General features: G+C 38.2%; 7 protein-coding genes across 7 annotated transcripts; 3 read left to right on the top strand and 4 right to left on the bottom strand. All coding sequences in view use genetic code 12, as the record gives it.

Annotated features, from left to right (window-relative positions):
• Positions 1 to 72: 72 nt before the first annotated feature.
• Positions 73 to 1695, bottom strand: I9W82_004015 (uncharacterized protein; the record flags this gene model as incomplete). Its single annotated transcript, XM_067693043.1, has 1 exon — positions 73 to 1695. The coding sequence occupies one exon, from the start codon at positions 1693 to 1695 to the stop codon at positions 73 to 75; it is 1623 nt and encodes a 540-aa protein (XP_067547603.1).
• A 3733-nt stretch (positions 1696 to 5428) lies between these two features.
• SUT1 (Sut1p) lies at positions 5429 to 6520 on the top strand (the record flags this gene model as incomplete). The annotated part of the gene is made up of 1 exon (XM_067693042.1): positions 5429 to 6520. One exon carries the CDS (start codon positions 5429 to 5431, stop codon positions 6518 to 6520), a length of 1092 nt encoding a protein of 363 aa, XP_067547602.1.
• A 310-nt stretch (positions 6521 to 6830) lies between these two features.
• Positions 6831 to 12869, bottom strand: I9W82_004013 (uncharacterized protein; the record flags this gene model as incomplete). Its single annotated transcript, XM_067693041.1, has 1 exon — positions 6831 to 12869. One exon carries the CDS (start codon positions 12867 to 12869, stop codon positions 6831 to 6833), a length of 6039 nt encoding a protein of 2012 aa, XP_067547601.1.
• A 2197-nt stretch (positions 12870 to 15066) lies between these two features.
• I9W82_004012 (serine/threonine protein kinase) lies at positions 15067 to 17073 on the top strand (the record flags this gene model as incomplete). The annotated part of the gene is made up of 1 exon (XM_067693040.1): positions 15067 to 17073. The coding sequence occupies one exon, from the start codon at positions 15067 to 15069 to the stop codon at positions 17071 to 17073; it is 2007 nt and encodes a 668-aa protein (XP_067547600.1).
• Positions 17074 to 17385: 312 nt separating this feature from the next.
• Positions 17386 to 19362, bottom strand: I9W82_004011 (uncharacterized protein; the record flags this gene model as incomplete). The annotated part of the gene is made up of 1 exon (XM_067693039.1): positions 17386 to 19362. One exon carries the CDS (start codon positions 19360 to 19362, stop codon positions 17386 to 17388), a length of 1977 nt encoding a protein of 658 aa, XP_067547599.1.
• Positions 19363 to 20277: 915 nt separating this feature from the next.
• Positions 20278 to 23547, top strand: MED14 (Med14p; the record flags this gene model as incomplete). Its single annotated transcript, XM_067693038.1, has 1 exon — positions 20278 to 23547. One exon carries the CDS (start codon positions 20278 to 20280, stop codon positions 23545 to 23547), a length of 3270 nt encoding a protein of 1089 aa, XP_067547598.1.
• A 107-nt stretch (positions 23548 to 23654) lies between these two features.
• I9W82_004009 (uncharacterized protein) lies at positions 23655 to 25634 on the bottom strand (the record flags this gene model as incomplete). The annotated part of the gene is made up of 1 exon (XM_067693036.1): positions 23655 to 25634. The coding sequence occupies one exon, from the start codon at positions 25632 to 25634 to the stop codon at positions 23655 to 23657; it is 1980 nt and encodes a 659-aa protein (XP_067547597.1).
• Between the last annotated feature and the right edge of the window lie 139 nt (positions 25635 to 25773).

Genomic DNA, 25773 nt, shown 5'->3' with positions numbered 1-25773 from the left:
ATTTTTATACTGCGTACGTAATTATTAAAGAATTATGCATATAATGCAAAATCGTTTTATATTAGCTCTTCATTATTGGAATTTCTCTTTAAACCTCTGATACTTGTTTAATGATTTTTGTGAAGATGAAATTGTTGGCTTATCGTATAAGGAAAATGGCTGAGGAATAGTCACAGACTTTGACTTGTGCAATAAAGGCTTTGATGTATCTTTACCACCATTTAATGATTGTGATTGTGATTGAGATAAAGTCTTGTTGCTCATGTTGCCTTTCGGTTGTGTAAATGACGAAAATGATTTCGATGGACTCATTCGTGAAATAGAAGGCTGATTCGATGCTTCTTCATTCCGATGCTTGTTTGACAACTGTTGTGAGACCTTGTTTTGATGATGAAGAGTTGTAGACGACGGAGGCTTCATGCTTGTCTTTTCTGCAGGTGCTCCAGAAGTTGAAGAAGAAGTAGATCTCATCATTCCTGTGTTGCTTTGATGGTTATTAAATTGGGGTATCAGTGGCTTTCTCTGTAATTGGGGTATGCTCAGCTTCCTTTGCATTTGTGGTATCAGTGGTTTCTTTTGTAATAGGGGTATACTCAGTTTTCTTTGTAATTGGGGTATCAGTGGTTTTTTATTCAATGTCAGTTGATAACTAGCAGGATGGCTGGTCTTGACAAATGATCTTGGGCCGAGGCTGTGGTGGGTACTGTTAGCTGCACTAAGCTTACTTGGCTCCTTCATCAATCCATGCGAATTAGAACCCATTGGCTTATCCAACATCAGTGGTTTCAATGCTCCTGATCCTGAACCTGTTTCATTGTATCTAGTTGGTGATGAATTGATTACTCCAGCCATTTCCAACGAGCTAGGGCGCTTCTTTAGTTGTGGAACAATTTTTGGTGGTGGTTGTAATTGATCCCATACTTCCTTATTAGGAGATCCTGTATCCGTCGTCTGTCTCAATATCGAGTTCAAATTGTATGATGCTTTACTAGGTGAGATTTTGTTTGGTGAGATCTTTCTATTTTCAGGCAGGTTCAGTGACTGTTGATCCTGTTGTTGATGTAGGATGGGTATAGCAGTTATTTCATTATTCTCATTCAACGTCTGTCTTCTTTTGCTTGCACTTTCTGCTGGAGTTGCAGCTGCTACAACTCCATGTTCACTCTCCAGTTGCAATTTTTGTGGTGATGGAGTCTTGTTTCTATTATGTACAGAATAATGATGCGATATCGATTCCATTTGTTTAAATTTGGACATGTGTACTCCACTATACCTCTTATTCCTACGTTGGCTCACTTGGTCATCGATTCCATACAGTGGTGAAACATTTGAAGAGTATTGAGTTAACCCATTCTCATCAATATACTGGCCTGTTGTAATTTGTTGTGCTCGCTTGTGTAATTCTGAAAGTACATTGTTGGTTAATTTGTGTGAATACCCTTTATCCAACATGCATGATTCAGTTGGTGATTTTTGTAAGTCTATACTTGGATATAGTTTTGTTGGTGGTTGAGGTTGTTGCGGTAGATTATAATCAGGATACTGATATTCATTGTAAAATCCATGGTCTTGTTCCTGTTGTTGATGCCCATCATAAGCAATTGGTGATGAATTCAAATTCAAGTTTCTAATCTTCTTGATGGGTGTATTTAGCGACACGTGTTGTTGATGTTGTTGTTGATACGTTTCAGTCATATTCTCATAGCTGGGAGAGAATTACAATAGTCTCAACTTGTTAATGTCTTTTGTTTGATATATTGATATCGTCAAAGTGATGTTAATCGGAATCAGTTTTCCCTTTCCTGTTTGTTTTTGTCTGACGAAAGTTATTACGATGAAGAGCGAGACCCGATTGGGAAAGATTGTAAACAAAACAAGCTTAATCAAAGCGCTACCGAATGACGCATCACGTGCGTTAGTTTAGTTTAATGATAGCGGTTATGTGAATTGAATTGAGCTATACGCTTTATCCAATCGACCAATTTGTAGGGAAATGTACAGAAAATGTTTATTTACAACATTTGAAACCTAAGTACGTGTTTTACATGTTCTTTTATTTTTTCGTTGCAATTTTCAATAAAAATCTCGAGAATCCGCTTTTAAAGATAGAAAAGAACCTCACACACTTCACATTGAATTTTGGAAAACGATCAAGCAGGCCATAGAACAATGCAACTGTGACTTTTTTATTTCCTCAGCGCAATGCCAAAAAATTTAATACGACTGGATGCGTAGATTTCCTTATGAACTTTCAAGAGCTCCGGTTAGCTAGAAAGTCCGGCTCAGGTTTGTAAAACCAGGAGTCTACGGAAGTTTTAGGGATTTAATTTTGATAATGTGATTTTCATTATCGTTTATTGTTTAATCAAACGTTTGTCTGTACATTGATAGGTGCAAAAACAAGGAGATTAAACCGAGGAAGAAGGCAAAAAGACGATAAAGACTTTTTTGGTTTGTAGATTTCACAGTTGACGTCAATATGCATTTACAGCAAGTGGGGGAGCACTCCCCGAGCATGCACAAGAGGGAACGCATGTTATCATTATGTACTGGTTATACTTATCATGAAAAAAATGCGAGACAGTAGGAGTTAATGCATTGATTCCTAATGTGATTTATTTTTTCTTTTATTCTCCGATATCCGATACCCCACACTATTGATAAAAACAATAAGATAATCGAAAAAAAAAAAAAAAAAAAAATTAAGGAAAATATAAAAATATAAATTAAGGACGGAGTTTGTAAAACAAAAGCAAATTTGGTCTCTTCCTCGGTACATCCTAAGCTCCTTAAATGTTCTCCGTAGATGTAGGATGGGCTATCATTCTGAGGGCACCCGGGGAAAAAACTTACTACAAACTTTTGAGTCAATATGTAATTCAGCCTATCTCTTTTTTCTCATTGGTGGAGCATGTGAACCAAAAGAATAAAGTTCAACAGTAGAGGAATATTCACAAGGGCCGATGACTAGGTGGGAATTGACTATTCTGGCTCAAACTTCTTAGCTATCAAATGCGTTCATAAGCCGCTTCCTTCTCTTTGCACACGCTTATAGAGTTCTCCATATCTCGGACTCGAAAGTACTGTTTTTGTAATCTCCTGAAGTTTTTTTTTTTTTTTCTTTCGTTTACTTTATTTTGTGGTACACAGCTTTAGGATAAACGGCTTGTGTTTTTGACTCATATTGAAAATAGAAGGATATGGTCGACAATTTGCGGTAGTATTTGCGCTAAAACCTCATATGCTTGGGAAGTAGTAAGGTTGTTACAATTTACTGCACATGCAACCCCTTTTTAGCATGTGGCATATCCGATTCAAATAGAGTGGTAATTAAGAGCTCTCTTATGTATACTATTTTTGGCTACATTTGCGTTTCTCCGCTTTCAAAGATGCATAAAACATAATCACAGATTATGCATCTCGTTCTCTATTGGTTCGATTAAGAAAAGAACAAAAAGAATTAAATGACGTTGTTTAATAATACAAAAAAATCAGAAGGAGGAGAACTGAACAAAGAATTATGGATAACTTTTCCTTTGGGCTTCTTCAATAGTCAGGTCTCTTCTCTTCTCTTCTCCTCATTTTTTTTTTTTTAAATTTTTAATTTTTATTATTTTTTTTTTAATTTTTCTTTCGGTTCACTGGAAGTCTCTAAAGATCCCCCCTAAAAGGGAGTATTCACCTCCAAACACACATACGTCGGAGTTTTCTCAATTCTTTTTTAATTTTTTTAATTTTTTTAATTTTTTTAATTTTTTTCACAATTCTCCGACGTATAAACTAAAATTAGACGCTTAGAGAGAGAAAGCACATAAAAAAATAAAAGGGCTTTTCAAAGAGAGGAGAAAAAGAGGGGAGAGGAAGAAGAAGAAGTGAAGAAAACGTAAATCAGAATAAAGCTATATAGGTTTTTAGATAAAAGCCAAAACTCCATTAGATGGAGAGTAACTTAAGAAATCTGAATTCGTAAATGTTCAAAAATTTCATATTTGAAAACTCCGAGGTGGAACAGCCTCTTTTTTATTTTCACATCGTGTGATTGCTATTGTTTTTTTTTTTAAATGCATTGGTTATGATAAAATATGTTGACTCCTTTGAATAACAAAGAGCTTTCGGTCCATTGATGTGCGAAGTGTGTAACATAAAAAAAAAGTTATTTGTTTATCCTCGCATGCGTCCTATATATCTTTAGGGATCCTCATCCCGTCGGATAATAATCAGCCATTGAAAGACTCATTATATATTTGTGTTTAATATTATATGTCATATGCGGCACAGATGATTCATTTTCCGATTTCCTCCGCATGAATAGAAAACAAATTTATTTTTGTGTAGCATTTAAGTACAATAGAATGCATACTCCGACCAACGATAATCAATAAAGAACAATAAAAACGAAAACGAGAGACAGAGAGAGAGAGAGAGAGTCATCTGCATTGCGTTTAAACTATTTCCTTCTCCGAATCACATTCAGCCGAGGACAAATTTGATTTTTTTTTTTTTTCTTTTATGAGCCTTAAGCTATCTAAAATCTATTGTGATTTTTTTTTTACTTTACTCCTCCTTTATTAAATCGTACAGCGGGTAACTGTTTTCACAGGGAAACATTCATGAGGTGGTAACAAATTAAAACTCCGAGATTAAAAGAGTTATAGAAGCATATGTCCTATATACCCTCGGCATATTCCAGACTGGCTGAACGGAAAGTTTCAGTGCGATAACCAAAGCTTACAGAGTCCTGTAATTTTTTTATTTTCTTACTTGTCTAGATAGGGTATAGACAACAACAAAAAGAAAAAAATGTGCTTATGCATTAAAATAAATGAGGGGTTTCACTTTTGGTAAACGGTTATCTCAACGCTGACTGTAGCTTACACTGTAAAAAAAAAGAAGCAGAGAGTGAGAAGTAGCAGTAGGAACACCTGTACTACACACCTCTGACCCTCCACTTTACACCACACAGGACTTACGGAAGTTGCCACTATTCAAAAGGAATTGGCAGCGGATTTTAGATATCCAATGGAAAACAGTTTTTTTTTTATACGCAGGATTATCCCGAAGAAACAAAAGCAAAATTCCCCTCATATGCAAATGTTTCAACAGAAGTTACACAAAACCAATTGAACTTCCTTAATTTCTTTTTTTTTTTTTTTTTTTTTTTTTTTTTAATTTTTGCAACTCTAAAATATTTCACAGTATACTGTTTTTTTACCCGTACGACCACAAACCATTTTTTTTTTGAAAAAACCTATCGCTCATAAGGAACAAAGGAAAAACTGTATAAATATACCGACTTATCGTCTCTATTCAATTTTACAGTTTTTAAAAAAAAATTTACCTTGCTTTATCAACAACTTTATAAACAGTTTATTTTCATAATTTCCTAATTTGTATCATTACATTACTATCATATACACACACTCATAATATGTCAGATTTACTTAATTACTCCATTATGCACCCACGATCACCAACTTCATCCAATGGGTCTTCATTTAGTAGTCCAAGGATAAGTTTTAATGCTCCACCGCCATCATCATCATCACAACAAGCCGCTGTTTTACCACCTATTAATACACTTATACCTTCACAACCAGACATCAAGCAACAGCAACAGCAGCTCCTGCCATCGTCACAAATTAAATTACCCCCACTCAATACTTCGAGTTGTTATACCTTGACTAGACCAAGTTTGCCAAGTACTACTTCTATTTGTTCACATCTTACAGAATCAAACTTGTCACAATTTCAATCAAATAGAGATTCACATGGGTTGGGATTATTGAGCTCAGCCATATTCTTAGACCAACAACAGCAACAGACACAACAACAAAAACAATTTCAATCAAGTTCTAGATCATCTTCAGTTCCCTCATTAGCCTCGTCTGCTTCTTCAATCAGCTCATACTTTTCATCACCAACAACTCCCGAAATTGCACATTCTAGCTTCCAACAACAACAGCAACCAACACCAGTCGCCACACCAAAATCAACCACCACCATTTCATCAACCAGTGGGTCTACATCTTCTTCTTGTTCCTCATCCACAAACAAAAGAAGACAAAGACTCGGTCCATCATGCGACTCATGCCGTGCCCGTAAAGTCAAATGTAACGCCGAAATCACCATCTTGTCACCATCAACAACAACACTTGCATCCACATACAATCTCACCTCACACCAACTCGATCTCCTAACTAAGAACAATAAGTTGTCCATGAATGGTGGCGATTTCCAACTTTTATACGTTAATGAAAAATATATCCATTTTAAACCTTGTCATTCATGTGAGGGGAAAGGTATTGATTGCTGTTTCTCTCAGGGTTTTACCAAGGAAGATATTTTGAGTAATAAGAAGAAGCTGAAGAAGTTGGCATCTAGTGCTGGTAAAGTTACTAAGGATACCAGTAGAGCTTCTAGTGCTTCTAAAAAGGGAGTCAAGAATGTCGAAGGTGTATGCATGGATAAATTGTTAAACTGTGGTGCTTTAACTGAAGCTCAGGTGGGTATTACTGCTTAGACAGAGAGGCAAATTGGTAGGAAGGTATATATAAAACTGGGGGTTACATTTCGGGTAATTGTATCAACTTTTTTTTTTTTTTTCATTTCGGTGGGGGATTCCACACTTTCCATCTACACTTGCACAACATTTTAGAGTTGTGAAAAGTTTGTTGTTTATTTCAAAAAAAAAAATCATTACACTTTTAGTTCTTTTTAGATAAAAATACATTTCTTGTTTTCATTAAATGCCCTTTACTCTTCCTGTATTTTACATTCTCTAAATCACAAATAAGTAATCAGTGTGTTTTTTACTATGCTTTTATAAATCTCTATTTGTCCATCATGTTAACATATCCTCTCCGTCCAGCACGTTTAGCCTTACGCCCTCCTCCTCCACTTCCAGTGCCCTCACTCATCGACAACAAATCATCTAATCCAGCATTAGCTAAATTTGCACCAGCTCCTCCTCCAGCTGCTTTAGATTTGAGTTTGGTCTTGGGTTTAGGCGTCGGTCTAGGAGTAGTTAAACTCGATTGACCAGTTGTATCATCGGCAGATCCAGGCGTGGTCGATGGCGCTGGCGCTGGTGCTGGCGCTAATGAATCGGGAGCAGGGGGTAAATTAGCACGAGGCAATGGAGCACCAGAAGATGATGGCGGTGGGCCACCCGCAGCTACAGGTGCAGCTGGTTTCTTCTTCATACTTGGTGGAGGTGGAGGCGCTTGACCTTCCTTCAACTGCTCCTCAATCGATCGAGATGAATCTAACCACCTCTTATGCTTCTCATCGTAATAGAATGAATTCTTATTACCCAAATGAGCCCTTGTTGGTTTCTCCTTACCATCATTCTTACCAAATAAACCAGTAAGCCATCCTTCTTTACCTTGTTTACCCAGTTTAGCTTGCTGCTGTTGTTGCTGTTGCTGTTGCTTAGCTGCTGCTTCAGCTTGTTGTTGTTTCTTGGCTTTTGCTTCTTGTTCAGCTAATTTTTGTTTCTTCTTCTTTCTTGCATCGGCATCTTCATCATCTTCATCATCCTCTTCTTCAATTACAGGAACATAATCTCTCACAGTATCATCACGCACTTCATATTGCTGATACAATGCACTTTGCTGTGACTGAGATAATCGAGATGAAAACAATCCACCACCGTGTGAAGCTCCATGACCAGCACCAGCACCACCGCCAAAGACAGAGTTGGCACGCGTGGTCGATTCAGGACTTCCTGGTATGGGGAACCCATCCAATGTGGCACCCGCGCGATTATTATTGTCAAGAAATCCTAAATTGGATGTTGATGCTCCCCCCATGGGATCATACACACCACGTCCTTGATTCAACCTTAGTGCTTTTGCTTGTGGGGTGTGGAGAATATTTGTCGATTCGGCAAGTGAGGGCTCTTCAAAACTATCATCGATGCCATGAACTGGTTTTTGTTGACGCATTGGTGGAGCTGAAGCTTCATTGGAATCATCAATTGGTGGCTCAGAATAAACACCAAAACTAGTATCAATATTGGTTGAAGCAGGTGGCTGTTGTTGAGTGTTGGGTTGCAATACGGCTGAAACAGGGTTCGCTTCATCACCTTCAAGAGAACCTCCATTCTGAGGAGCCACTGATGGAGGGCCATACTTATTACTTGACGACGTTGCAGTGCCAGGCCCGTACTTGCTTCTTCTGGATGTTGGTCTGGCACCACTTTTTGGTGCATATGGATTAGCTCGCATAGTTGGAGGTGCTGATTTATTCTTTTGTAGTGGGGCACCTGAAGGAGGAGGAGGGGCGGACCCTTCTTGATTGGACTTGGTTGGCTGTGCAGACTCGGCCGGTTCAGCGACTGGCTTCTCATCTTTAACAGGAGGCTCTGCAATTTCATTGGAATCCACAACTTTATCGTTCTGTGGAAGCTCTTTCTTTGCTGGTGGTTTCAGCACCGGTTTCAATTCAGGCGACTCCTTAATCGTTTCAATTCTCTCATCCTCTTTCTTTTCTTGAACAGGGTTTTGTTCTGCCTGCTCATGGCTAGCACCATCAACATTATGTTGGAAAATGTCACCAGAAATCACGCTCGATATAGAATTACTCTGTCCATGCCCATGTCCATGTTGGTGCTGTTGTTGATGCAGGTGATGAGGAGTAGGATGATGCGTAATTGACCCAAGTGACGAAGTAGATCCTTGTGCCGCAAGATGCGTATATGGAAGCGATGCAGTTTTGCGGCCTGGTGCCGATGGCGAGTATCCTTTACTTTGAGGAAACGATTGATGCGTAGATTCATGTATAGGATGGAATTGTGAAGTTGTATTTGCAGATGCCGCTGGTGCATATGGCGCATACCTATCAGATCCAGGTCCAGCAGTATGTGGTACTGCACTGGGTGTAGTGGCACCTCCTCCGACACCGGCAGCAGCAGCAGCAGCATTATTGGCTGCTAAATATGGAGGAGCATATTTATTAACTGATGTAGATGAAAGCTGGGATGCCAAAGCAGGACGACCAAACGAGCTAGAAGCTACATTTGCGGCTGCACCAAGTGGATAGCTTGCATGATGCATCACTGGCTGTGGCTTTGCATCCGGAGTCCTCAAAGCTGGCGACACATAATTATGCAACGTTCCCAAATCCAAAGTTGATGTGTTTCGTGAAGTTGATGGACTAAATTTGCTGAAAACTCCATTCTCACTACTCTTGGGCTTTGGTTCATCACCAGCAATGAATTTATCAATTTGTCCCCATACTTTGTCTAAATTGACTTTACTCATTTTACTGCCAAACCATCCTCCTTGGTCAGTTGACCCCAATTCACTTAATCTCATTAAAAGATTCTGGAACTCATGAATCAATTCTTGTGAAACAAATGGTGATCGGTTGCCCAAGTTTTTAATTATTGAGTTGATGTAATCGATATACTTCTGTGATTCATTGATTAAGCCGTAATCAGCCAACGTCGAAGCATGTTTCAATTTAATTGGCAACAAATGAGGTAATTGTGCTGACTTGCCACTGGTTGTTAAAATATACTCGTATAATTGAGTGTACATGGAATTAACACCGGATGAAATCACCATAAATCCCAATTGGCCAAGCGGTAAACCCGAAAGTATAAATGAGATTTCCGCACCCAATTGATTATCACGCGTGATTAACAATTTACCAAACTCAATTAAAAACTCCTTTGATTTGACCGTATTGATCATGGCTACTGAGGAGATAATATCTCGCCAATGCAAGTCTGAATAATCACCTTCGTTTGCAACACTAGTCAAATCTTGAATGACACTTTGTACATTACCAGCAAGAACTTTCAACAAGATAGGCATAATATGTAAAACCTTATTGTTGGCTTTAGAGAATGGGAACGCATTCCTAGCATACTCGGAAGCAATTCTCGCAAAACTCTCAACGCCATTGAAATTAGCAAGTACGAGAGCCATTGACCAATCGCCTTTTGTGATGGCATACTCCAATGCTTTATCAACATGACCAGCTTGGATCAAAGCGAAAACAGTATTGATACTAGCACTATCCAACTTGTATGCATTAGCGGTCCCCCCAGTCATGGGGAAATTTTGAATATCAAAATTGATATTGGGGTTCAAAATGAGACAAATTTGTTTCAAACACTCTTTAGAAGATATATCACCATCGAAATGGACTAGTTGTGTCATTATGTCATTAAGGATAAGCTCATTCTCCAATGCACTGGCACGCAAGTAGTTACCAGTCACATCTAACCAATTTAAAATATCCTTCTTTTTCAGTTTTCCTTTAACCAATGGGCCCGGGAAGTTTATATACAAATCCTTGTCGTTGCACAAGTTGGTTATTGGTTCAACGCTAATCACAGGATGATTATAAGCTTTATTGACTCTAACAATGGCAACATTTTGTGAATTACTCCAATTGAATATAGGAAATTGTCTATGCACCAATTCCTCAGGATTAACAACTTTAGGAGCAGTTTTATAAATATTGCTGCTTCTTGCATTGGAAAACCCACGGACTCGCCCAGGAGGTGGCACAATAGTTGCTGTCGTCGACGACATTGGTTGAAGATGCTGATTCGACATCAGCGGAGATCCATCGCCAATTGGAGATACCATTGGTGCATATGGATTGACTTCTTTTCCTTTACCGCCAACGAGTGAGTTAGTCCGATTGTGAGTTTTAGGTTGATTCAGTGGCGCATAAGGCCCAGCATTGGGTACGTAAGGGCTATTGGAATTAGGCAGTCCTGATCTTCCCACATTTGTGTTGATTGTTTGTGAAGCTCTTCTTGGTCCCTGCGCATGACCATGTGGTGGATTATTGACCGGTGGGAATAGCTGTTGTTGTTGTTGTTGTTGTTGCTGACCTTGCGGTGGAGGGACTGCTCCAGTAACAGGTGGAGGTGCATACATATTTGGGGGTCCAGCAGGTGGTTGTGGTAAGGTCTTTAAATGCTGAGGGGTTTGTCGCATAGAAGGTGGATATGGCAGTGGTTGATACTGGCTTTGTTGAGCAAGATTCCCACCAGTTGGAGGAAACGAATACCCCGCGTTGGCACTAGCATCACTATGAGGCATATTTACCCCAGGTTTAGCAATTCCCGTATGGCCAGCACTTGGTACATGCTGTTGCAAAATAGGAGAAGTACCCGATTTTGGCATATACGGGTTGACTGGTGGTGGTTTATTGCCAGCTTTTGGAAGCACTTGACTATGAGGTGGGGAAAAATTACGAAGTGGATTTTGTTGTTGAATTGGTGATGATACTGGATGATGTTGATTTACAGCTTTCACTGGTGCTGCTGCTCTAGGCGCCTTCTTGGGTTTAGGCAAGTCTGTATCTGGGAAGTCCTCAAAAAATGACTTTTTCGGTTGAACAGTGTGTGCTGGTGGTTTTTCTTTTGCCTTGACTTGTGGTTGAGACTGGGATGAAGATCTAGACAAATTTGAAGCAATATGCAGTGCTGCTGGTGGTGGTGGTGCATTGGTTGCCGAATTAAGCGTTTCTATAGAGCTCTGCGATGTTCCAAATGTGGGAGCATACTTGTTCATCGTATGTCTAGGAGCAGGTTTGACTTTGTTGACAATCAACTCGTCAGGGAAGTCGTATGCATCGCTCTTTTTTTTCGATTTAGCCAAGTTTTGTGCAAATGCAGAAGGGTCTTGCTGTTGGGGAGCCTGTGGCACCTGTGGTGCATACATGTTTGGTTTTTGTTGAGCTGGTACTTGTGGTGCGTACAAGTTTGGTTTTTGTTGTTGCGGGGTGTAGTTGGATTTCGGTTGAGTTTGAGCTGGTTGAGATGCAGGTTGTTCTAAAAAGTCATCGTCAAGAAGGAGATCATCGTCTAGTTCCAAATCCAAGTCAGCAAGCTTATTAACAAGATCATCAGTTGGCTCCTTCAGCTCTGAGGTGGATGGTTCTGCTTTTACATCATGCGAGTGTTCATTATCTTGATCTGTAGAGACTTCCTTCGCCTTCTCTTCTGCGGTAGCTCCCTTTCCATCCAAAGTTTGAAAGAAATCCACATCTTCCTCATCTTGAAACAATTCATTCAATTTAGACTCAAGTTGTGGTTCAGCCGATGAGGAATCTTTTGAAACATTCTCTTTCTCCTCAACTGGGGTTTCCTGGGTTTCCACTTGAATTTCAGGTACATTTTCAGTTCTTTCCTGAGCTTGTCCTGAGACATCTGATTCCTCATTTGCACCTTCTTCTCTCTTCAATAACCAATCCAATTCATCCTTATTTGCAGCAGCTCGTTCCAGCTCTGCGCCAGCAGGCGATGCGTTGAATAAACTATCTCGATCTAATCCAGTATCGATACCTTCTGGGGATGACAGTGGTAGTTTCAAATACTCTACATCCCCATCTTCACTCTCTGCAGCATCAACCTTATTGTCTTCTGGTTCTAGTTTATCTTCCTCACCCAAGTTTAATGCCTGTTCAAATGAATGTTCCTCAAGATGTGGGTTAACCTCCTCCTGTGTATCCACATTCTCCGGTTGTGGTGGGGCAACTTCTATATGTTCGGTTGTATCAATGCTACTTCGCAAAACTTCTCTTGGTTGAGGTACCGAAAGACTCTTGAAGAATGAATCACCATCATCTTCTTCTGCTACATCATGCTGAGGAACTTCATGCTCTTCAAGATCGTGACTCTCCGGAATTGGAAATGAATATTCATTATTGCTCAACTCAACTTCATCACGCTGTTCTTCCTCCTGTGGATAGTTTATATCATCGATTCGTAAATTGCCTTGCTCGCCATATGGAGTTATCGGATGATTTTGTTGAATCGAAGCAAAGAAATCGTCGTCTTTAACTGCTTCTTCGCCTCCAAATAGTTCATCAATTGAGGCTTTTGAATCCTCCGTAGACATGGTAATGGAATGGTTATGTCTATTTGTTTATTTCAAAGATTGTAGGGTTACCCTTAGTGTTGGCAGCAAAGATAGTGTGAATTCTATTGAAAAACGTGATTACCATTTCTTCGGTTGGTTGAAAAAATTATAGTTTTTGGTGAGAAAATGTTGAATGGGTAGTGTATACAAACACAATTTAGTTGACGTGTACTTTTTCTTGTTCAATGTCGGGACACTAGCTACTGACAATGAGAAGTAGAGATGAAGAGGGAGTATCAAAGAATAGGCCAAGTGTTATGACTGAAATGGTAAATTTAGGCGGTAGTTTTGGGCATGAAGGTGTACTAAATATATGGGCATGTAGATTAATATTTTGAAACCAAAGAATATAAAGATAGTAAATGACAGTAGGAGACTATATTGTCGAAATAGAATAGAAAGAAGTAAACTTTGTGGAAGTAGTTACAAACTAGGAAGTGATCATACTACTTGTAACAGTTACGGAATAGAAGAGCATTTATATACGATTAAAGCGCAAATCTTTCCTGTAAATTGTTAAAAAGCGCAAAATACTTCCGTTTAATATTAAGTTGACTGACAATTGACGATCCTGGAATGGAACCCAACTAAAAGAGCATGTTACACAGACCTCTATATCCAACTTTGTTAAAGAGTATAGATTTGGGTTTTTTGTAGTGATTATTCCCAATTAGGATATTTATCTTCCCAATTGGGAATTATAGGGGTACAAAAACAGAAAAGAAAAAAAAAACAATAGTTACAAAAACTTTCAGAGTGTATGATTTGAGAAAAAGTGATACATATTTCATAATGGAAGAGGTGTATATTGGCTAATACTAAGGATAAGAAAGTATGAAGAGAGAAGAAAAGTATTCAGTAGTATGTGTCTCGGGCTGTGTTGAAATGTTAAAGTGAAGTATAATACGTTGAGCCTTGGTATTCTCCTGATGCCTTTGTGATGAGCGGCTTGAATAGAGACGCGAAAACTACTCCTGTTTGCAAGGCGTATTGTGGTACTAGTAGTAGCGGGTCTTTTGTACACACAAGTAGGAGTATAATGTGGTATCTACTTTTGTGGAATTAACTGCTGGTTTTTTTTGGTGGTAGGATTTTGACATTGACTGTTGGACATTCTTTTCTATTTTTTGATAAAAAGGTGAATAAGGGGGTATTTCTGTAAGGGGGGGATACACAACATCTGATTATAGAATGGCTTGTCATGTATAACAAGGCGTAAGCATATCTTGTATTAAAAGCCACTCTCTAGGATCTACCTTTGTACTAAACTCCTATTGTTATTATATTTTGAACACTTTTACACGTCTCTCTCTTTTTCAACTAACAAGAAAAGAGTACTAGGAGTATAGCCTAATCTAAAGTCTAAGTTGAACATTAGATATGTATATATATACCTAAAAGAAAAGTAAATATCAACTGTGACTAATATATTGAAATAGGGGAGGAGGTGGTGGTGTGGTTTAATGTATTTGCGTCTAGTCTAATTTTCAAAATACCAAGAAAAAAGGACAGACAGACAGACAGAGAGTGTGTGTGTCAAAATATTGTCTTCTTCTTCTTCTTCTTCTTCGATGTGTCACAGTCAGGAGGTAGTAATACAGGTGGGTGATAGTAGTGATAGAATATGTAATTGCGTCATGTTTATGTAGAACGTGTTATACTACTACTACAATACAATACAATACAATACAATGCAATACACAAATACTATTAACTATTGTACACAAAGCATCATCTCTTTCTCTCTCTCACCGCACTCACTATACTTTTTAGTCATACACATAATACAACATAGTAACAATATATATATATATATATATAACAATACATATCATATCATTTCATCAACAACAACATCTACTACTTCTTCTAAAACCAAACCATTCATAACCCCCCAATATTACTATATACACCAAAAAGTATAAATCTTCACTATTTCTAACATCGCGTTATTTCAATTTGGAGAAACCAAAAAACACAATTGCATAAACTTACAGACAGACACAGACACAGACTCACATACCCACAAGGACGCTGTTATTCCTAGATCTTGTTAAAAAATTTTTTTTCAATCTTAAGGAAAGCATATCTAAGAACCACTTGAAACCAACTCAATTTGAGTGGAGTAAATATGTCAAATAACAACAACAGCAGCAACAACAACTCCACCAGAATTATGAGTTTACAACCACAACCACAACCACCACAGACGCATGCCACCACTCCTTCCTCCAACAATGACTCAGATATTACAACCAGCAAAGATTCAATACCGCACCCACTAGCACTAGGTATCAATACTCATTTAACCGCACCACCATTGCACCACCACCACCACTACTCTTCTTCTACTTCTCCTACTCCATCACCATCTTCTAGTGAAACACTACCCCGCTCTATCTACCATAGTCCAAATGCAAGTACATCTAATAGATTACATGGCAAAAATTTAAAGATTGATGTACCACCTCATGAAACAGATACAGACACTCATCTAGAAAAACCAAAACAACTCGACTCAATTAGATCATTGCATACCCTTCTTGGGGAGCCATTATCATTTCAACAACCACCACAAGAGGAAGGGAAAAACGACACCACTACCACTATCAACGCTGCTGCTGCTCCCCCACCCACCAGAGCCAACCCCACATCAGCTCCATTGGAGGACATTACTCAACTTCCTACTCCAGTTTTACCAAATGACTCATTTGCAAACTATAGCCACTATCAACACACTATGCTATCATCACCGCCTAAAAAGAGAGACGCTGCCAATTGGTTTAAACCAGCACAATCTGTATCTCCAAGAATCATCTCCGACTTCAAACCAATTGCTAGAGCTCATAGTTTAAATACTGGTAAACGAGTGGTTTCTAATCCAGTTGAATTAAAAGGTATGACTAGTGCATCTAGCACGGAATCATCAACCAGTACAGAAAACAATAGGCCCAATGACCAACAACCAACTAGTTTGGAGTCACCAATTACTCCAACTACTTCACCAATTATACCTCAACAAACTTCAAAATACGATAATACTGAATTCTATTCACACAGATTCCACACTAGTTTTAAGTTTGTTAAAGAAATAGGACAAGGAAACTTCAGCACTGTTATTCTAGCAAGAAGTATTAATAATGATGAAGTGGCAATCAAAGTTATCACTATTCCTGAATCTAAATCACAAATTGTCAATTTCAAATCATTTATTCTTCGTGAGTTGAATATTCTTTATCATGTATCTTATCATCCATGTATCACATCATTATTGGAGTATGAAATTACTTTAGATATAAAAAGAGAAGAAATTGAAGCAGAAATTATACCAGAAGACCTTGATTCACACGAAAATGGACATAACAATAGCTGTGCTTCTGAAGAAGTTCCTGCAAATCGCGATCAACTTATATTTATCAACTACTGCCATGGAGGTAACTTGTTGAGTTTTCTTCTTGAACATAGCCAATCAACGAATGAGAATAACATCAATTATTGGATCTACATTCGTCGTATCGTATGTGAACTTATCCTCACAACATCGTTCCTTCATCAGCAAAATGTCATTCATAGAGATATCAAGTTGGAAAATATCTTGCTTCTTTATTCAGCCGAGGAAGTGGATCAAATCTTTGCCTATAATGAGACAATGTCAACCCCATTTATGAATCTTAGTGATTTCGGCTTATCTAAAAAGCTAACCTCACAAGGTCAACTCCTACAAACAAGATGTGGATCACAAGACTATATCGCTCCAGAAGTACTCATGGGTCTCCAATACGATGGCCGTCTCACCGATACATGGTCAATCGGAGTCCTCGTCTACTCAATCTTAGAATCAAAACTCCCCTTTGATATACGTTCCCCCTCAGCTTCGTCTACATCATCAAACGCAGGTATATCGCCATCGGTATTGAAACGCAGAAGATCAAAGAAAATCAGCACTGCGCATCGAATCGCCATGATTGATTGGGGATGGCAAGATATCTATGATCGCATGAATAATTGTGGAATTGATGATGAGATTAAAGAGATTCATCAGCAGTTGAAGCTGTTTGTCGATTTGGTTTTGGTTCGTAAGGATAGACGTTGTTCCGTGGGACAGATTTTGGAGATGGAGGAATTTGCGTGGATTAAGGAGAGTGTTCCTCAAGCAATTGTCAGTTTTAACCAAATTCAGTAAGATGGGGGAGGAGATTAAAGCCTTGCTGTTTGGTCCATTTCTTTTTATTCTTTCCTTTCGCTAATGTTGTATTATAATGTTTTGTATTTCTTTTTGTATAATAGAAGAGTAATGTTGTTAGAGATATGTACCTGCTGTGAAGTGGCAACTTCGAAGGAATGATGACCCGAAAAGCAATTGGGCTACAGCAAAGGTTAAGATAAAAAGAATGATGGAACTTGCATTATATATGAAATCGGCAAGCCTCTATAAACAAATTAGTAAACAAAGCAACGAACGGCTGATTCTATAGCAAAAAGACTGTCGCTTCTATTATGATCTCTTCCACGGAGGTACATAAAATTTCAACTTTGAAGAAAGTTTGAGATTTTCCTCCTTCAACTCCCAATTACATTTTAAGTCCAACACTTCCATATTCTCAAACCCCTCATTCTTGTCATTCGTAGATAAGTCCAATTTTTGCAACCTGTTTCCACATAAATGCAAGGACTTTAAACTCGAGGGAAACTTGGGTTTAGTAATTGATTTCAAACTCGTTGATTCAATTTTCAAAAATTGTAAATAGTAAGGAAACTGTATCTCAGCTATTGAGTCAAGATGGTCACAGTCTGTGAAAATCAATTTTGTAATTGAATTTGGCAAGGTTAGTTGATTTAAATTGTCATTGACTAGGCCTGAAATTGCCAAGTAATTTAATTTTACAAACTTGGTGAAATTCAATTGCTCCTTAGTCAACCGGAACCCGTACTTTACATAAATTGTCAACTTTTTCAAACCTAAAGGAAGTCGTGAAATCAATGGCCCAAAATCTGCATCTTTCAAATCAGCATCAAATTGAACATGGAGGCCCGTTAATGAATCAGGGACGCGCCAATTCTCAAACACTGTCAAATTTGACATCCAACAAGCTCGAAGTTCTACTAAATTGGGGAACTTCAGAAGATCAGGCATCACGGCACCGGATTTAAAGACGCAGAACTCGAAGCTAGTCACTTGGGGCATCACCTCCATCTCGCTAATGTAGTCATCTTCATTGTCACCGTCATCGTATTTGGCACCAAGAGTCAAAGTCATTGAGTTAGAGCTTGTCCTAAATTTGCCAAATGACGCAACCCGACTCTCTTTTTCAAAATGAAAAACAACAACCAAGTTATTCCAAGCATGTACAACAGGAGTAGTGCCTCCTCTTGTATCCATTACGGGGGACCGGGTATCTACTGCTGGAACATTCATCTGAGTCAAGTTCATGTTCAAGTTCTCGTTCAAAGAAACAAGCACATCTGCGTCCAAGCGCATCAACCGGTTGAATTCAAGTACAAGTTCTAAAATTTCAAGCATGCTATTGTTGCTGCTGCAATTGTTCAGATCCAGATCCGGATCTTGTGAATTTGTGGATGATGTAAGCTGGACAAGTCCATACTTGAAGATTGCCCATTTCAAAGCTGGAAAGCCATTTAAATTGAACTTAACTTCTTGACAGATGTTGAGTAGTGCGAGTCCCGTTATGGCGTTGGGGCATTGGTTCATTAATGGGGTGATTAGTTTGGATAAATTTGGAATAAAGTCATAATACCTTTGCTCGTTATCATCATCTGAATAATCCTGTTCGTTGAATGAAACAAGGTCCTTATTTTCTGATATAGCTTGATTCTCTGGATACTCTTCGGTTTCCGAATCGACACCTTCAGTCTCTGAATTATCTTCACTTGCTGCACCATCATATGATTTATACTCCGGATAATCCTCTCTGAATACTATACCAGGAAAAATCAGGCACTCTAATTCAACATTGTATCTAACACTAGACTTATCACTCAACAACTTAACCAAATCACAAAAACTGTTCACAGCTACATATGACCACAACCGAAACGAAATTAATAAAACCATATCCAATTCATTATCTTGACAATAAGCTTGAACAGTTAAAAAATCCTCAATTGTTGACAAAAACCGATACCGTTTCCTAGCTTCATAATCATCCAAATATTCCCAATGATACCGTTCTGGACCCATTCTGAAACCACCACAGAAATCAATTTCATCAAATGCTTCTGGGTGCAAATAGTGAGTGAGAAGCATTGGTTTAGTTATTCGATTGTTGTAGGATAAATGACCCGAGTTTTGGAGTATCACATTGTTGACGGCTGTGCGCAAAGTTGGGTTCTGGTCAAGGATAAGCTTGCAATTGGGGACTAAGAGGGAAACCAAGTTTTCGATTCCAGCATAGTTGATAATCCGTTCAAGGATTTCAATTGGGGCAATACTGATAAAAGTTTCTAACGGCATTGACCCTTGTTTTATAAAACAGATTCAGTCTTGTTGTTCTAGTATCGTATACACTCGGCAAAACCCTAGAGAGAAGAAAGAAAGCCATTTCTTCTTCTCTCCTCTTCTATGGGAAATAATAACTATTTATACTATACAAACAGCATGAAAGATCATGCAACGTCCACCTAACTTCAAGTTGTGTACGAATAAATTGCATCAAGGAATGAATGGGTCTGCATGGCTAGATTATGTAATTGAGTGAATTTTATGTACATAATATCTCGCAATTATAATTTTGAACCTGCATGTCCTACCGTTGAGTTACCCTTTCCCTTTCGAATGCCCTTTTATCACGCAATTTTTTAATAACAGGAATAAAATGGGATTACCTCTGGGCCAAACCATATTTGTAAACTTTAGGAAATATGTTCAGTGAGTTCAATACACAATCACGTGGTAGTGGGTGCATCTTAAGTTCAAATATATTTGTTCCCCACGGAAAGTGACAGAAGAGATATCTAGAGCTGGCAGTTAGTAGTCAGCTTGCCATATTGGTTTAACAACAACCACCGGTGAATGATACGCCATTTGATGATAACATTATGAGGATCGATTCGTGTACAGTGTGACATATCTTTTGAGTGTGTCGCACTATTTGATCAAAAAAATAAAAAAAAAAGAAAAACACTCACACTGTCTCATACTTCATACTTTGAAGGAGGTTTCACCACAAGTCAATCTATCTATTCACAGGAGCTTATTGCTTAATCACACTCATTTAACAACAAACTACAAGCTACAAAGCACTGTGAGATCTTCATTAATGGCATTTTATTTTGCTCACACACTTTAAAAAGAAAAACACATTGCGTAAAGAGCCTTTGAACACATTTAATCACTAATCATCCATCACATCAACCTTAGTGATCCATTATGGAAGAACCACAGAATGGTACGATATCAGAACAGCAGAATGGGACAGTGGATACGATTGCCAGGACCAAGCAAGATCACTCTCAACAACAACAACCACCAACTATTCCTCACATCACTGCCAATCTAATACCTTTATCAAATATTCTCAAGTTCTACGCTCAAGAATCATATAAACAATTGACTACAGCTATAGAGAACCTATCAACTAATGTCAATGAAGAGTCCGACGTGAAGCGGAAAAAGTACTTTCTTGATATAATAGTTTCATTACGACAAGATCTTCTTAAAGTATACACTTTGATCAAATGGGCTAGTGTTTCACAAGATGTATCCAAATTCATCGATTTATTAAACTGGTTCCGATTACAGGATTTCCAATTTGATCATCTAATGCACCAGCTAGCTGGATTAAGTGGATTTGGTGGTGCTAAACTACCAAATTTCGATATAGAAACCGCGTTGGAAGTGTTTTATAAAAAGAGACCAATCTTACCATCTCATAACTACCTTGAACAACCTAAAATTAGTCCTCGAAAAGTATTGGAAGTATTAAAAGATTTAAATTTAGCATTGATGACGAAATTTGCCTTGATTGAGGTGCCACAACAGTTTCAATTTGAAATTAAAGATGGCCGTGCTTATATTGATGTGCCAAAGGAATTTCAAGTGTGTATTACCATGGCTAACGATGACTTGAGTACAGAAACGCCTTTTTATATGATTGATTTCAAGTTTTTATTTGGCATTGATTCGAATGATACGTTGGTTACTTTTGGTGATAATGATTTGGTGGTTACTAGACTACCGACACAGTCATATGACAGATTGGAAAAAGTTGCCAATAGAGCTTTAAGTGTACTGGGATTACAAGGATTGTATCAGTTGTTACACAAGTATTCGATTTTTTTCAAATTGTATCTTGTTTATAAACAAGTGCGCAGTTTGTTGAACACATTGAAGTGGAAAAACAGTTTACAAATCAAGTATACTATGGGGAGCTCTCTAATTGTGGTTAATTATTGGTCACTGCATTTCTTGAATTCAAATTGGAAATCATTTGTTGAAATTGGAATTGATCGGAAGTTTAACTTGACTTATAGGTGGTTTAGAAATGGGAGATATGAAAGTGAGGAAACTGTGAAGAAAGTGGTGCAGAATAGAGAGAATATGGATGATGACGAACAAGATGATGAAATGAAGGAGGACACTGATTCTCTTTTCAAAGAACTGACGGATACGGTACAGAATGAGGACGACTTAGAATCTACTGGTGTTCACATTGAATCAGTTATTTCTTCGTTCATGATATCACATTCAGCTAGTATTATGAACATAATTTTCAAGCTTCTTAGATCGAAGTCTACGAGACATGTTGAAATGATCAACTCACATCGTATGTTGTTTTCGATATCACCTAAAAAAACAGCAGTCTTGGCAATCAATCCATTAACAGGGTTATTCTACTTTGTCAACCCAACTCCTGTACAGAATCGACTTTTGAAAAGGATCAACTCACCACCACCATCATTCGTGAAACAACAGCAACAGCAGCGACAGCAAGCTGTCACTGAAAAGGATTTTGCGGATGGAGTTGTTGTCATATTACAACAATTGATGTTGGAGACTTTCACCAAAGAGGTCAATAATTATTTATCCACTACGGAATGGATCCACAATGGTATCATAAAGTTGAATGATGGAGAGGTTGCCAACTTATTAAAATCAATTGATAAAGCAAACACAAGAGATCAAATCACGGTGCAATTCTTTCGTCGGAAGCATTGGCCATCAACTTGGTTTCTTATCGTTATGGTGAATGGATTAACTTCAACTACCGCGTGGTGGGTTGCACGAATTAAGTCAGTGGATGCAAATTGGGTAGTTAGTTATTTACAGAATTTGGTTTATAACCCCGACTTGGATTATCAGTTTTTCAAGAATTTAGGTAAGTCTACATTCAAAAAGATTATTAATCATGTTATTTTGGATGAGTTACACGCCAATGGGGTTGAGTATGATCATGTATTGGCTGATGATGCACAGAAGAGCGGCAATGATGATGAAGCCAGAGAAGTTAATTCAGAATTTTCTGACCTTGGTTTAACAAAATCAGGTTCGAATGAATTGGAGAGTGGCCAAGTCACGGTGATTTACAAGTCAATTATCAAACTTCGTAATACAAATTTGATCCCCATTGAGAACTCATCGTCCCATTTCTACTTGCAAGTGGAATTAATCAATAAGGATAGCACCAACGAGATGAATTTGAACTTGTACGGAAAATTGAAAAACGTGTCGGTAAAAAACTCACCCGAATTGGCCAGATTCAATCTCAAAATTGATCACGAGAAAGAGAACCTTGAAATTGCAACCTCAGTAGATTTGAATCTGGTAATCAATGAGACTCAACACCACCATCAAAAGCAAGGGTTCTTAGATCCCATCTTTGACAATTTGAACAAATTGAACAGTTTGCTCCAAGTTCTTGATCAATTGAAGCATCATAATGTGGAAATTTTGGATAATTCGATGGACAGTATGGTGATCAAAGTCAATGATGTGGTTGATAGACTATTGATTCAATTGCCAGCCAATCCTAAAGATGCTATTCATATTAGTACCTTGGAGACTAAATCATGGGAGATTGAACTTATTATTCATTTCTTGAATAAATATTTACAGCTGACTAAATCAACTAGTATTATTGGCGTGCTTCGTTATCTTGATGAATTTGATCCTATTTATCGTGGAGTCAAGCAGGTTCAAAAAGTACTTGCTGGGGAAGACACTGGAACAAACGCCAGTAGTGGTGATGGTTTAAAATTGAGTAATGGATTAAACAAGATTTATTTCGATGCTATTTTCAAAAACCTCAATCAGATTCAATTTATGTTTAATTTATCATCAACTATTGCCAACTCCCGCAAGATCCAAAAGGATAAAATTCTAATTTCCCTATCATTCAAAAAGAATAAATTTAATCAGTCAAGTGACAGCACTTCCAATGGCCACCACAATTTAATTAAAGTATCATTGAAGAACAACCTCAATTCGAAAAATGTCAAATTTAAGCAATTGTTTGAATTGATATTCAAGAGTATTTCCGAAATGGAACGCAATGAACGTGATGAGATTATCAATTTACAACAGGATCATTTATTGATTAAATTGAACTATGATTTCTTGATTAGTTGTAATGTGATTGAAGAAATGATGAGGAGGATTACTAAATGTTTTATCACGTACTTGACTGAAGAATCAAAGTAAAATACCAGCAAAGTGTTCAATTATAAAAGTATTTTGTTTCATAGATGTATTTAGTCAAACTTTGTAAAATATAAAAACTATTCACATACAAATCACAAATCTCTTCTTTAATTGAATCCCTCAAGTACTCTCAATGCCTTCTCTAACCTCTGCAAACCAATATCATACCTCTCCTGATCCAAAATCATATCTGAACTCAACCGAGACAAACTATCAATAATCTTTTCAATCAATTGTTTTTCTCTAATGGGGATATTCAACGAAGAAAACTCTTCACCGATTATAGTTCCATTCATACTTTCCAATAAAGAAACGAGGGTCTTGTAGCTGAATGGTTTAAGGTCACCGGCACCACCCATAACACTGGAACTGCCTCGTTTTCCTTGCTTATTGTGATTATGTTGATGGTATTTGCTCTTCTCTTTGCTCCTTCTCTTTTGCTTCTTGGTTGAATCTCGTACTTGTGGATCAGATGACGTGTTTGTTGTGGGTTCAGTTATAGCCCTCGTTGGTCTTCGAATTGAATTTTTAACAGACTTGCCTCGTGATGGGTGTTGGATTGGTTCATCAATATCATAATACCCATCATCATCATCATCCGCGAAACCTGGGTTCTCATCATCGACATAATACTGGCCTTTATCGCTAATTGGTGCACCTGCTTGTAATGCACCCCCTTCCTCCTGTTGTTTCTTGATATTGGCGGAAACGTTTCTTGCCTTACGTATATTCTCCTCTGACGGACGTGGTGGTAATGAAGTCTCACGTTTGGAAATGGTGATTAAATCAGACTCATTTCCGTTCCCGCTATGTTCATCTTCGTCAAGGTCTTCATCTTCAACTGCCAACGTCTTTAACAACGGAGTCATTTTGGTGGACGATGTTCCCGTACTGTATCTATGAGAAGGAACTTCTGGTCCATGAGATTCGGCATCAGAAGCACCATCATCATCATGGGGACCTGTTGTGTCAAACACTGCAACGTCATCACCATCACCTCCATGCCTATCCTCCAGTTGTAAAGCAACAGGCTCGCTGTGGTGATTACCTGAAGTAAATGTAGACATTGACGATGCATCTTGCATCAATTGATCCAAATCAGTAGTAATATGCATCGTTCTCCTTCTGGCTGCTTTATCAGTAGCACTTGCGTTGCCTAGAATATCATGTGAATGTATGCCCACTGGTGGTGGAAGCATTGAAGTGGGGCGCCGTGGAGAACGTGCTGGGATTGCGCCTTCAACATTAGTTTCAAATGTCTTGTCGGGATTCAATTGCATATTGTCTGATGGGTTTGTAGTTGGTAATTTGCCCATCAAAATTGAACTTTCATCGTAATCCGATTCTTCTTCCTCTTCATTGTTCTGGGGTGAGCTTTTATTTGGTGTTGTACCTGTACCCAAGATATGACTCGTATCAATCAGCTCAAAAGTACTCACAGATCTCCTGTCGTCTTCATCATCTGCATGATCAACATCTCCCAGTGACTTTGAAGTTTTCTTATTTCTCACCTTTTTGACCTTGGTTGAATCTGACCTTTGTAGAACAACTGGTACAGCTTGTGCACTCAGTTCCACTTTTCCTGAATATTGACTGATATTGCTGAAAACCGATTCCCTATTCAGTACCTTTGACAAGTTTGCTGGCTGTTGATGTATTGGTTTAGCCAATAAACTTTCAAGACTCGAAGTATCTTGTAAGTTGGATAATTTGACACCAACAGTTTGTTGATAGTCACGAGTTTGTACTGATTCTTGTGCTGATGGTGCTGGTGAGCTAGACCGTTTTGGATTGGTGGGTGTTGGATGTGCAACTGTTGTGTCACTTGCATGGGAGCTTGTTGTTGATTCTGGATTCACTACTCGCAACTCACGCTTGTGCCGGTTATACTTATGATCATCGACTGATTCAATGTCATTTAGATTACTAGGTGGTAACAGGTCGGTAATTACGGGAGATTTGTTTGATGAGGCGGAGGCCGATGATGTTTCAATGGACTCTAATTTTGGCTTAATTACAGGGCCTGAGTGATCATGAACAGTATCATAGTTTGAACTTGAGCTTGTGTGTCTTGAATGTGATGCCATGGTCGGCTGTTAAACACGTAGTATCTTGTTGTGTTTGGAGAGCAATACGTTATTTATTTCTTAAAGAATAGTTTGAATGGGCTGTTCTATGCATTGAAAAGTAGATCTGTGGATTCTAATGGAAAGATCTCTGAGTTCT

The sequence above is a fragment of the Candida metapsilosis genome, assembly GCF_017655625.1.
Source record: "Candida metapsilosis strain BP57 chromosome Unknown scaffold5, whole genome shotgun sequence".
In the NCBI taxonomy this organism is placed as follows: Eukaryota; Fungi; Ascomycota; class Pichiomycetes; order Serinales; family Debaryomycetaceae; genus Lodderomyces; species Lodderomyces metapsilosis.
The sequence above is the reverse complement of the archived record's forward strand: the minus strand, read 5'-3'. Positions and strand labels throughout refer to the sequence as shown.